Here is a 14,180-nt window from a genome sequence, read left to right on the forward strand (position 1 = left end):
ACCTCAAACTCGAAAGAAAGCAATGGAAGCCACAGTCACTAAGGGGGGAGAGACTTTAGAGTTGATGGTGACTCGATTGGGAGCCATTTAGGCTAAGATCAATGGGGAAAACATTGGGCCTACCCAACCAGAGATGACTGAATTGGAAAAACGGTTCAAATTCATTCAAGATCAACTAAAGCTCTCCCAGGGAAGAGCATCCATTATGAGAACTCTAGGACCTATGCTCCGGTCCAAGATGAACTCCCTAAGAACTTTGTGCTCACCAGGGGCGGAGCCAGGATTTTAAATCTGGGGCAGCAAATATAATAAGCGTAAAATTATTTAGAACGATATGAAAACCCCAAAAAGTGTCTTGCATTGCATATAGAAAAATCGAATTCAAACTCAACGAAACAATCGTCGAATCCGACAAGTTTAAAGTTTTTATTAGGTAATTCAACAACTTATCTTCATTTTATTTTCCTACAATAACTTTGATTATAGTTTTGTGATACAAAAAACTGTAACTATTAGTCTATTGCTATGTACTACCTCCGTCCTGATAAATAGTTATATATTTGATATTTTGTGAGGCGCCTTTTGAAATAGATAATTATTGATCGGAACGGAAGGAGAAATATGGAGTAGGCTTTGATTTTCATATTATAAGAACTTCTTATCTCCATTTTATTATTCTATAAGATTTTTTTTGAAGTAAAAAATAAAATTGTTAATAATTGAACATTTGTATTTGCTATGTATGGTCGTCATTGGCAGCTCAATGGAATATAAGGCAAAAAAAATTAAAAGAAAAAATAACGGCATAGTGCTTTGAATGAGGGTCGAACTCTAATCTACTGGGTGGTAACCTAAACCCTTTACCACTGATACACTTAAGTTCTTATGCTCAGATATGAGCTTCGTCCTAATTATCTATAAATGACCAGATATGAAGTTGTAGATCATTCATCGTCCCAACTGAACTTTTTTTTTGGGTAGCACATTCAACCCTTTGCTACCTGCTGGATTCGCCTCTGGTGCTCACTGACATCCCAAAGTTTAAAGGAACGGAGGACCCTCTCCAACACATTCGGTCCTACAAAGAACACCTTGCCCTGAAAGGTGTACCTGCAAGTATGCTATCTGCCATATGTGCTCAGTCTTTAGAGGAACACCCAGGGGCCTGGTTTTATAACCTTGAACTAGAGAACTACCCTACGTTTGAGGACGTCACTGTAGAGTTTTTCAAACATTATGCTGATAATGCAGAGATCCAAACCACTATGAGTACTCTGGAACTTATGACTCAAAATGACAAGGAAGGGTTCACTGATTTCCTGACCCGATGGCGCAGAGAGCGTGAAGATAGCCAGGAAACCCGAAGAAACAAAAATGGTAGATAAATTTGTGAAGAATCTCCGACTCGTCTACCGTGATGTATTGTAGTATCAAAACTTTAGCACTTTCAAAGAATTAACAAGGTGTGGGAGGAAAATCGGAGATGACCTCCGAGCTGCTGGGATGGAGAAACCGAAGGGGTATACTGGGGGCTCTTCCTCTAAATCAAAGGCACATGCTAGTGCCAACCACATGCAAGTCATTAGCCTTACGGGAAGAACTTCCAAAAGGCATTAGCGCTCTAGTCCAAGAGCATTTACTAACATAGCGTGTACCTACACATACGCCTTAGAAAGACTCATAGCCCAGGGGAAATTGAACCCCATTAGCCCAACTCCTGAACCACCGTTGGAACAACGGAATAAATGGTACAAGCCTGGCACATACTGTGCATACCATCAAGGTAAGGAGCATGACACGGAAAACTTTTTCCGTATCAAACATGAAATACAAGATATGATCGAGATTGGAACGCTCCCAATCCCGACGGTCAATCCCAACAACGTGACCAACCCATTTGATGATCACAGAATGTTGTATTTATCGAAGACAATATTTATATGACCCATTTGATCCAGCCCGTTTGTCGCCTACAGGATTTCATTGTAGGGAAAGAGTTCATTGATTGTTCAAAGTACCTTCCAAGCCCGAAGAATGAAGTTCGATTTGGGGATTTTGGTATCGACTGCACACAATACATTCTCCGGCGTGGGAATGAAATCCATGGAATTTGGGACGATAATGAAGATGACATGTATCTTACCAAAGGAGCGATTGTCCCACGAACCCAAGATAAAATGTTGAAACTAAGAAAGGATGTCCTCGGATCCAATCATTTGACGCGATCTGGGCGCCCCTACCAAGTTGAGAAGGCGAGCTACAATACAATTTCCAAGGATGTTCTAGATAAGGGATCCTCAAAAGAACCTATTTTAGCCGAGGCACTTAGTGAAGGATCGACCTCAGAGGCTTCCCTTATTAAGCAGCTCCAAAAGACTACGACATATGTTGTTATTGGGAGACCAATCTCGAGTTATCTTAAGCACCGACGCCGAACAATGGAAGATGCCAATAGCAAGCTCACCAATTCTGTGAACTTCCTGGGAATCCGAAATTCGATGAAAAGAATCGATGAAGAGATGAACAGAGTAATGAGGGGAAAATACTCCTAGCCCTGGTTTTTGAAACTAGAACAAGAGAGAGAGAGAGAGAGAGAGAGAGAGAGGAAAGCAGGAAGAAGTTGGCTTTGAACTACCTAGAATTCATCGAGTATCCCCCCAAGTACATAATCCTCAATGGCATGGACGAGAACTCACCCGCATACAAGGTTGGGTCCTCAGAAGACCTAATGGTAGGATATGTATTGCCACGTCATAGTTGGGACGCCACACAGGTGAGCAAGGTAACCAAGGCTTGGCATCAGTGGTGGTTTAGATCAGCAAGAAGAATGTTGTACCTAGTGGAGAAAATGAAGGTGGATATAGATTACTACTGCATCACAGACCAGAAGTTCTACTGCCCTTAGAAGGAGAAATGTTCAAGCTGGATGATGGTTTCGAGTCTGAGTCTGAGTCTGAGTTTAAGTCTGATAAGAGTCCTAAGTTTGAGTCTAAGGAGTCAGGTGTCGAAGCCACCCCCTCCCAAGTCTTTCCTTGCAATGCACCCCTTTCTAATTCTGGTATCTCAAGGCCTGTCTCGGGTACCTTTGTTATCTCACCACTAACCTCTGAGCAATTGGCTCAAATGTTAGCGCATTTCGCATAGTTTCAAATTATTAATAATAAGATGAACCAGTTTGCTTACGACTTGTTTTATTTACATGACAATTCAATTTTGAAAATAATTGTTTTTGTAGTGACATTGAGAATGAGGCCGAAGGCAAGCAGGTTGAAGAAGAGAAAGAGGAGGTAGAAACACCTCTACAATTGGTTAGAGGGTTAGAAGAATATGACCAAAGAAGCTCGGTGATCGAAGATACCGAAACTATCAATGTGGGAACCACCCTAGAACCGCAGAAGCTGAAGATAAGAACTTCCTTAGATCCCGTAGAGAGACAAGGGTTCATTGACCTGCTGATTGAGTTCAAAGATGTTTCCGCATGATCTTACAAAGACATGCTGGGAATCGATACGGAAATTGCAGAGCACGGGATTCCGATCAAACCAGGGTTCAAACCAGTAAAGCAGAAGCTACGCAGAATGCGTTCGGAGTGGTCTTTAAAGATTAAGGAAGAAATTGATGAATAGCTCAAGTTCGGGTTTATAAAGGTATCAAAGTATTCGGATTGGGTCGCCAATGTAGTGCCAGAACCGAAAAAACATGGCAAAGTTCGCGTGTGTGGACTTTCGGGATCTGAACAAATCTAGTCTGAAGGACAACTTTTCGTTACCTCATATCGATATCTTGATTGACAATACCGCAAATCATGCATTACTTTACTTCATGGATGGATATGCCAGTTATAATGGGATTAAGATAGTCGAGGAAGACATGCATAAGACAACGTTTACATCACAATAGGGAACCTATTGTTACACAGTAATGCCTTTCGGTTTGATAAATGCCGGGGCGACGTACCAAAGAACAGCAACGACGTTGCTACAAGATATGATGCACAAATAATTTGAAGTTTATGTCGATGACATGATAGTCAAGTCAAAGGAACTAAGTGGCCATCTTGCGGCGCTACGAAATGTTTTTGAAAGATTGCGAAAGTACAACATGAGACTAAATCCGCAGAAGTGTGCTTTCAGGGTCACCTCTGGCAAACTGTTGGGTCATATCGTTAGCCAGCATGGTATCAGAGTAGACCCATCAAAGATAAAAGCCATTATGGAATGCCCCATCCTGAGGCCGAGAAAGAAATTCGAGGTTTCCTGGGAAGAGTTCAATACATAAGCCGTTTCGTCGCGAAGTTGACGATGATTTGTGAGCCGATCTTTAAGAAACTGAAGGTTGGAGAACACGTTCTGTGGGATGACCAGTGTCAAACCGCGTTCAATAAAACAAAGGAAGTGTTATCTTCTCCACCAGTATTAAGCCCACCAGAAGTCGGGCTGCCGTTATCACTGTATCTAATTGTTACGGATACAGCGATGAGAGCTATGTTAGCCCAAACAGTTGACAAAGAATAAAAAGCTATACTACATCAGTAAAAAGTTTTTAGACTATGAAGTAAAGTATACACCTCTTGAAAAGACGTGTTTGACCCTAGTCTCGGCAACAAGAAATTAACACATTACATGCTTAGCTACAGTGTGAGTGTGTACTCCAAAATGGATCCGATCAAGTATTTGTTTGAAAAACCAGTGCTAAACAGAAGAATGTCTAGATGGACCCTCATGTTATCAGAGTTTGATCTCAAGTATGTACCTTTAAAAGTGATCAAGGGCAGGGCAGTTGCCGAATTCCTCGCCGATAATCCAATTGAAGAAATAGAAGTCGTCGACACTTGGTCATTTCTCGACGAAGACGTGCACGTCGAGAATGACGTATGGGATTTGTATTTCGATTCGAACTACATGGGATATGGAGTAGGAATTCTTCTTATCTCGCCAACAGGTGAACATGTGCCCATGTCCACTAAGGTGGATTCCAATGTCATGAGCAACGCCGCTGAACATGAAGCATGTTTGCTTGGTTTACGCAGTGCTCTTGACTTGGGTGTGAAGAATTTGTTAGTACATGAAGACTCGTCCCTTGTGATCAATCAAGTGGGTGGGTCATGGAAAATTAAGAGCCAAAGTTTGGCCCTATATCAAACCAGAATCAAAGAATCGGAAAAGTACTTCGAGGATATTCAATATGTTCACCTCCCGAGAGAGGAAAATCAGTTTTGCAGATGCGTTGTCCAAACTAGCTGCCTTGATTAACATTCCTGACCACATAGACCGTATGCCAATATGTGTCGAACAAAGATCGTCACCTGATTATGTGAATGCACTTGATGATGCCGAGGAAGGTGAAACCGAACCCTAGTACACAGCCATTTTAAAATTCAAGGAAACAGAAGAGTATCCTCCCGACCTTGACACGCGTGGGAAGTGCGCTTTGTGAATGTTATCCGCCCAATTCATCAGGACTGATGATGGGAAATTGTATAAGAAGACGGTTCAAGGTGTTTTGTTGTGATGCATCGATAAACCGACAGCTGAAAAGGTTATGGAGAAAGTCCATGATGGTGAACGTGGGCCACACATGAATGCCCATATGTTGGTTTGTAAGTTCATAAGGCTTGGTTATTATTGGACAACGATGGAAAGATATTGTTGCAAGTATGTCAGGCACTGTCACAATTGTCAGATATTTGCAAATGTGCAGCACGTGGCACCTTCTATGTTATACACGCCATGACGTCACCCTGACCATCTTCAACCTAGGGAATCGACGTCATTGGAAAAATAAACCCATTAGGAAATGGAGGGCACGGTTTTATCCTTGTTGCAATTGACTACTTCACGAAATGGGTAGAGGCTAAATCTTACAAAGTGCTAAAAGGAAAGCAAGTAGCACAGTTCATTCAGAATGACATCATTTGCCGGTATGGAGTATGTACCACATGAGTTCATCAGCGATCATGGAACCCATTTTCAAGCTGAGGCTACAGTTACACTTGAAAAGTATAAAATCAAACATCACAAGTCAGCACCATACCGACCATAGATGAATGGTGCGATAGAGGTTCCTAATAAAAAAGTTACAGTCATTTTAAGGAAGATGTCTGAGAACTATAGGGAGTGGCCGCAAAAGATACCCTTCGCATTATGGGGGTATAGAACTTCAATCAAAACAGCCATGGGAGCAACCCCGTATTACTTGGTATATGTAATGGAAGCGGTTCAACCAGTTGAGCTAGAAGTACCATCCCTATGGATCCTACTGGAAAGCCAGGTTCTCGAAGCAGATTGGGTTCATGCAAGGTATGATTCAGTAGCCATGCTCGGCAAGCGGCGTTTGAACGCATTATACCACATCCAACTCTACTAGAAAAGGATAGAGAGAGCTTTTAATAAGAAGGTGAAACCACGAGAGATCAACTAAGGAGACTTAGTTCTCAAGTCGGTTAGAGCTCTATTACCTATTGACCCGAGGGGTAAGTTTAAACCAAATTGGGCAGGCCCTAATTTGGTAAAGAAGATTTAGTCAGTAGGCGTTGTTCGATTAACAGATTTTGATGGGAATGACTTCACAAATCCTCTGAATTTTGACCAGCAGAAGAGATACTATCCTTGATGACCTCATTCTCAAATGTTATGATATAATTTTTGAATTACAAATGTTTTTAGAATAAGTTGTGAGTTGTTTGTCAACACTGCATGAAATATTTTATGTGAGAACTACGGACTCGGTTTGATTCTGTTGCAAAGCAGATACGTAGGCAACTCTTAGTTAAGAGTACAACCGAAACATGTAAAACAAAAATGAAATTTTGATGCAGAAAACAGGGGATTTCTAATAAATCATAAGTTTTTATTTATTCTAAATTCTAAGCGAAGCCCGTTACAATATTTTATTCCGGGCGAAGCCCATCACACACAACTAAAAAAGGAAAGCACACAAACAGTAATAGTAATAGTAAATAGTAATGTTGAAGACTACTCTTTGCTACCCTCAGTCGGGACGCACGCCCCATCACGACGAGACGGAGTCTCACCCATCATCACCTGGGCTCTTTTCTTCGGAGGAATCATCAATTCTTCACGAGGGCCCAATCTGTCTTTCACACTAGGTCGAGGACCAAGTCTTTTTGCAAGTGTCAACCAACTTTCACTCCTCGGACCTAACCTCTTCCACACATCTGAAACCAAAGAGTCAGTCGTAGGAGTCGAGTCAGTCTCTGTTTCGGACCTAGATGAAATCGGGGTTGTCCGAGTAATGAATTCTCGGTTCTTCTCCCCTTCCTTGTGGTATTTGTAGTCAATGGCTTCATCCTTGTAAAGTTCCCTTCGGGCCTTAAAAGAAGGCTCAATAGTCCACTGCAAATGAGGAGGTGACACCCAAGTTGAGCAAACAGCTCAGAAATATGCCAAATAGTCCTCCGAGTCCAAGACTCAAACCATGTGTTGCACCTCGCAAGAGTCACCTCCTTGACTTAGCCGCAAACAGGCTCAATAGCAGGAATTCGTTGCTGACGACCGACCTGTCGAAGAACACGGTCCGGGTAGATATGGGTGGGCCACTCCAAGCCGTAAAGAGTGAGATGTCTAGTTCTATCAGTTTCAGACAAGCCACTGACTGCAGTAAGGCGGAGCCAAGGTAAGGCCCATCTAACATGTAACCCAGTATCGGCAGAAAGCCGCTGTCGCCAGAAAGGTTCCTTCCCAGTAGCAAACCGACGGTGAAGAGAAGTGAAGCTTCTCACTTCGTATGTATCCGGAACCTTTGGTGGATCAATCAACTCAAGTCTCTCATATAGCCAGATTTGTGAAAAAGGGCCGAGAAAGCGAGTTAGACTACCGGAAATGATGTCAAACCCATTGAAAAGAAAGGAGGTGGGCAAAAAAGAGAGAGAGAGAGAAAAAAAACGAAAAAAAAAACACTGCAAAAAAGAAAAAACGAAAAAAAAAAAAACACTGCAAAAAAGAAAAGAAAAGAAAAGAACAACAAAAAAGACATACCTGTAGAAGACGAGTTGATCCAGTGTAAGCAAGGTTTGGGTTGGTCTTCCGAGCATCTAACCCAGCAATAATTTCAGCAAGAAGGAGCCAAGCTGGGCTCATACGATGCTCTATTTGTTCAACAATTCGGTTGAACTTCGCTTTACCATAACAAGTTGGTACCTCAATATGCCCTTAAAAAGCATAAAGATGAAGCATAATCAATACAAAAGCCCTGCGACGTAACGCCGTAAGAATTAATGGGTCGTCAGTACGACCAAATTTCTGAGGAATGGCGAGTAGGTTAACTCGCTCCCCATCGACGAAGGCCCGCTCCTCATCATGTGACAAACCAAGGAAGTCACGATACTTGTTAGCCCATCCCTTCTGGAAGTTAACAGGAGTTAGCCCATTCCTCCAACCTCCTACAAAAGAAATTTCTTCCGGAAAGGGACAATTCTCTCCTTCAGGAAAGGCAAAAACATGATGAATAGGGTCCCAAAATTTTAAGCACTCATCAAGAAAAACGATTTCAGGCAAGACCTGCCTCAGCGGGACTAGCTGTTACAATCCCGTATCAACAAGTATTCGAGATTCCAATCCTTTGAAATCAGAGGCCCAAGATGTCATGGCTTTTCGAAGAGAATTCATGTTTAACAGGAAGTTTTGTGTGAAGAAAAGACTTAGAAGTTATGATTTGTCTCTTATTACGATCTCCTTATATAGAAAAATAAGGAGATAATTTTAGCTAGGGTTTAGGAAACCCTTGCTTGCCGCCCAAGTAACAGGGCCGGGTGTCCTTGGGGCGTGGGCTTCCGAGCTTCCTCATCATCCTTTATCACTTGTTGCACCAAAGTTCGATGTCACGGGCTTTATTTGTGTTTCCTAGGCCAGAATGGCCAATCTACATTTCTACCCCCAGCAAGTTAATGTTTGAGTTAAAACCCGTACACACTGACAAATTTTCCCTTATTCTGAGTAGCGAGCTATGTCTTGCCCATGTTTATTTACAGGTCGATCACCCGAGTCAGAAACTCGAAACATGTTTACCCGTCATATGCAAATCTCATCCAAATTTCAAAATCAATAGCTTTTTTCGAAAATGTTATGTCCGGGCGAAACTCATTTTTCAAAATGAAATGTTATGTTCGGGCGAAGCCCATATTCGATTGAAATAATTTCGGGCGAAGCCCATTTTCAAATGTCAGTTTCGGGCGAAGCCCATATTCGAATGAAATAATTCCGAGCGAAGCCCATTTTCAAATATTAGTTCCGGGCGAAGCCCATTTTCAAAATGAAATGTCAATCCCGGGGGAAGCTCATTTTCATATGTCAAATCAGGTCAGAAACCCAATTCAATGTTTTAGTTCGGGCCTCACGCCCTCCATGTTTTAGCTATGATTTCCGAAAGCTCGGGACAAAATTATGTGATTTCTGCTATGATGTATGTCTAAGTTTTAGCAGGTACGCTCCAATTAGGACTTTAGACCCAATGCAACTGGGGGCTATGTCGCTTTCAGCTCCAGAGACGGCTATAATGACGAACGGATAAGTCTCCATAAAGTAAAGTAATCCACATCGGGTTACTAAGATGAAAATATTCCCCAACGGAATGCAACCAGTGATATTAGAACAACGTTGCTCAAATGTTAGGCACCAAAGGTGAAGAATCGCAGCTCAAGTGAGCTAATGCACATGCCACTCGAAGAGTATAGACATCATGGGAGTGGTATCTCCAAAGTATGACGGCAACCTCTTTTCGGAAAACTCCGTTTTGGGCCGAGACTTCAAAATGCCAAGGCCAAGGTATGTCGAACTATGATGCTGGTTTGATTCCGTCACAATGGATACATAGGTGCCTAAGGATAAGGCTCAACCCAGCATATATGTAAGTTTATGGGTCGACGACCAATGATAACGATTTGACGCAACAAAAGCAAGAGTCAATCCCCAGCGAAGTTTTAGGTATGATCTCTTCTTATGGCTGGCGAGCTTATATACGCAAGTCTAATGGATTATAAATGACCCGCGGAAACCTTAGGTCGAGAGGGACATGGGGTATACTTTAACTTTTGCCTTGTCCAAGCCTCAGTCAAAGGGGGGGCTCTGTAGATACCCGTATCCATCGATATTGTAATTTACAGAAATCCCGACAAAACACCTGTTTATGATAGGACACATGTTTACTTACATCGCTCGTTAGCGGATTCCGTTTTGTGATGCAGGACAAGCGTTATTTGACGGGTTTATAATTTAAATAAAATTTAAATTATTTCGAAATAAATGAAATGTATTTCTTCGATTTTCATATTTTTGAGTTTATTTAAAATTTAAAGCTTTTATAATTTATTTTCAAAAATAAGTTATTCTTCAAAGTTTTTATTTTGAATTTATTTGAAATAAAATGTGTGACAATTTCGTGTTTTATCGCCTTATTTTAATTCGAAGAATTGATTTTTCTAAGCGGTTTTAAACGAGATTTTGAGACGGTTTTACGCTCGATTTTAAGCGAGAATCGAGGTATAGCTTTACCACATCCTATTCCCCCATGGTCCCGGGTTCGAGCCCCCATGCACACACCTTTCCCTCTTCTTTTTTCCCGCTCAAACCACGACTCAAACACCCCACAACCAAGCCCAACCACCCTGTCTTCGAGGCACAAACACCATCCCTTCCACCCAACACCCAGCCAGCCATCCACCCAACACCTAGCCCAACAAACCAACACCTATACTAACCCAAACCTGTGCCCATAACCAAACCCAACCCACACCCAAACCCACGACCCGAGCCCCTATTTTTACGAGTTAAAACATGGAGCTTTTGGTCCCTTTTTTGAGCCCCCATCCAAGCCAATTACCTCCCTTTTTTCTCTTAATAATTCCCCAAGAATAAGGAGATATTTTCCCCATCCTACCAACTCACAAAACCCCCTCAAAATAGAAACCGAATATCCTCCTATATCCTTTCCAAAACCGATTTATTTCACCTCTTAAATCATATTTCGACCACATTCATTTATTCACTCTCCAAGCAAGCTATCCTACTCTCATATGCAGCCAAAATACCGAGCCTTTAGAACCCTAGAAGCACCCCCCTTACCATTTCCTATATAAGCAAGCGCGTACACACACACACTCACAAAGAGAGACCCCTTTTTTCGACCTAATTTTTGAACAATACACACAAAAGCCTCACGTTACAAAAAACCATGGCATCCTCTCATACCCAGAAACAAATAAATATGATCCGTCTTATTGTAGATACCTCATTTCTGCACCTCCCGCAAACCACCCGTTAATGATTGGGCCGCAGAACGATTTATGACAGTTCGTAAGTTTATCGTCAAGTGATAGCTCAAATACTAGTGTCTACCCCTAGGTTGTCATCTACGCGCCATTACGGTCATTTTGAGAGTAATTAGAGTGCATTCGGAGTCCGGGTCAAAAACTGCTTCATTTTTCAATAAACCGTTTAAAATGTCGAGTCGGAATGTTCTAGAGTATTCCGGATATTTATTACATATTTTCATTTTATATTCTTTGGTATAATATTTCCCGAAAATCTTATTTTAGGGAATAAGGAAGTCGAGATCTACCGCAATTCCATAAAAGAAACGCGGAAATCTTTCTTCCGCAGGAGGAAACCTCTGGGGAAAGGACGCAGCACCTGCTTCGCCTCTTCCAAGATTCATAGTGGCTATTGCGCCTCTTCCCCAGCCCTTTTCTGCGTATTTTCAGATCATTTTGAGATTTGTTTCCAAAGTTTCAGTCATTCCATAATTCCTCCGTGTGGTTAGTATAAATAGGGACCTTCGTCATCCTCATATTTCTCACGCGAGTGTCCGCCCTTCTCTTCTCCCTTTGGATTCTAAGACCGTGCTCTAAGCTTATTGACGTCTACGTGCTTGATCAATCGACCACGTAAGCTCGGATCCTTCTGAGTACCAGTCACGTTGCATGACCGACCAATTTGACCAGCTACACTCAATTAATCAATCAATTTAATCTAAATCCTTTTACGAGGGCACTTTCATCATACATTCGAGTCGAGCAATCACTAAACGTTAACTTAGTTAATCTTGTTTCGTCAAACATGTAAGTCTGAGGGTGTAAATCCCATCTTTTATTATTGTATTTTATTATTGTACCAATTAATGTAAGGTTTACGTCAAAAATAAGCTTAAGAACGATTTCTAAAACCCTTTTATTAGACTATTTTTACGGATTAGCTAGACGTCGAGAAGAAACTCAGCAACTGCTGCGCCTCTTTGAAGAGTCACAGCATCTACTGCGCCTCTTCCAGAGGCTGCCGTAGTTCCTGCTTTTCTTCTTCTTCCTCGCCTCTCTGTTAATTCGTCCTAGTTTGTTTCTTTTTCTTATTTTCTTCTTATTCGTTCGTATATAATAATTATAACACATATTCATAGTAATTTATCGTCATTAAATTCGACTTAAATACCTTATAATCAATATTTGCGGGTTTTCGTCATCAAATTAAACCCGAATTTTGGAGATTCGATTCGTTCATATCAAATATCTAGAATCCGACTTTTGTATATGTTTTCATCTGTTTATCACAACTTTCGTATTATTTCCGCTTTAATAGTTTAACCTAAATAACCCTAATTAATTTGTGATTAATTTCTAATTCGTCTTAATTCATTTTAATTCGTTTTTATGACCAATTTCACGTGTTAATAATATGCTAAACCACTTTCATCCGAGTCAAATATCCATAATCAATCATTAAACACACCAATGAACATTAACAACACGCAGTTCTGACTTCACAGCCAGAACTCACCTCAGGAACAGACGCAGTGACCAATGCGCCTCTTCCAAGAGGCGCAGCATTGCTGCGCCTGTTCCGGGTTAATTTCTGTCTCTGAACTTCCGTTCTTGCTTTGACCTAATTCGTTAGTTTACGTATTAATCGACTATTAACCGTAATATCACTGTAATCTGTCCGTGTTATCCTAATTTATTTTCTCTTGTTTTTTCTCAAATTATCCGTCTTAAATGTATTTTTGACGTAAATCAATTAATCCGTTGTAATTATTGTAATTTTAATTATCGCAATTTATTTATTGTATTGTATGATTTATTTACTTGCTTTCACATGTAATTAATTCTAAACCCTCATTCGACATAATTGGATGCTAATTTTTTTTTTTTTTGCAAGAAAAGCAAGCCATATATTCATCCTTAAAGGGAATAAAAGAGGCAATTTCTTACAAGTATAGCCAATAACTTAGATGCTACTCTAAGTATTAAGGTACTCTATCATCTCATGTTCATCACATTTTTCCAATACATGATATAGTCTAACACAAACAATATATTGTACTCTACGTAGTAAGTACTCAACTTTGTGCTCCACACCTCTGAAAATTCTGCAATTTCGTTCCTCCCATAAACTGTACACCAAGGTACTCAGACATCCCAAAAACCAGTTTTGTTTCCAATGTTTCTTAGCTCGCCTGCTTGATATCCATGCTATTTCCTCACGTAGTTGATTTGATCGACCCAAAATGCGCATCCACTGCAAAAGTTTTAGCCAAATTGTTGCACAGTAAGAACAGTTGAAGAAGAGATGCTTGTGGGTTTCAAGTGCTGCTTTACAGAGCACACACCTGTTAACAATGACCATGCCCTTCTTATTCAGTTGATCCACCGTAGCTAATTTCCTCTGCAAAGCCAGTGTCATGATGACACCGTGCTTGGGTAAGACACTCGTGTCCAAACCATCCTCCCCATCTCACTTTCTCCTCTTTGTCTCGATCCGGTCATAAACCAAAGACAAACAAAGCTTTCCTTTTTAACACAAGACTGCAGAACGGCTGAAAAGCAAGCTACAAAGTGCCATGTTTTTGAAGTAAATCATCTCGTACCTTGAGAATACTCTTCCAACTCTCAGCATGATAATTCTTAGGAAGCATAGTCCAGAAGCTATCTGTCTTGATGTTATACAGATAGTTCCAAGCTACCCAAGAGGTATCAGAATTCTGATCAATGTCCCAAATCCATTTACAAATCAGACATTTGTTCCATGCCAGTATTTCTTTAATATTAAAGCCTCCCTCATGCACTGGTTTACAGCAAGTGACCCAGCTTTTCATGACCATTTTCTTTGTGCCTTCATCTGTATTCCATAGAAAATTCCTACAGAATTTGGTAATCATTTTGATTACTCCTTTGGGAA

The 14,180-nt window shown here is 41.0% G+C and overlaps 2 protein-coding genes across 2 annotated transcripts; both read left to right on the plus strand.

Annotated features, from left to right (window-relative positions):
* Positions 1-4,655: 4,655 nt before the first annotated feature.
* LOC141614366 (uncharacterized) lies at positions 4,656-5,252 on the plus strand. The gene has a single exon (XM_074433116.1). The coding sequence runs from the start codon at positions 4,656-4,658 to the stop codon at positions 5,250-5,252; it is 597 nt and encodes a 198-aa protein (XP_074289217.1).
* A 790-nt stretch (positions 5,253-6,042) lies between these two features.
* On the plus strand, positions 6,043-6,366 carry LOC141614367 (uncharacterized). The gene has a single exon (XM_074433117.1). It carries the CDS (start codon positions 6,043-6,045, stop codon positions 6,364-6,366), a length of 324 nt encoding a protein of 107 aa, XP_074289218.1.
* Positions 6,367-14,180: the final 7,814 nt, after the last annotated feature.

The sequence above is a fragment of the Silene latifolia genome, chromosome 11 (assembly GCF_048544455.1).
Source record: "Silene latifolia isolate original U9 population chromosome 11, ASM4854445v1, whole genome shotgun sequence".
Taxonomy (NCBI): Eukaryota; Viridiplantae; Streptophyta; class Magnoliopsida; order Caryophyllales; family Caryophyllaceae; genus Silene; species Silene latifolia.

What these genes read in the sequence shown, in the direction of transcription:
- LOC141614367 (XM_074433117.1), top strand. Translation starts at nt 6,043, where the DNA reads ATGAATGGTGCGATAGAGGTTCCTAATAAAAAAGTTACAGTCATTTTA.
- LOC141614366 (XM_074433116.1), top strand. Translation starts at nt 4,656, where the DNA reads ATGGATCCGATCAAGTATTTGTTTGAAAAACCAGTGCTAAACAGAAGA.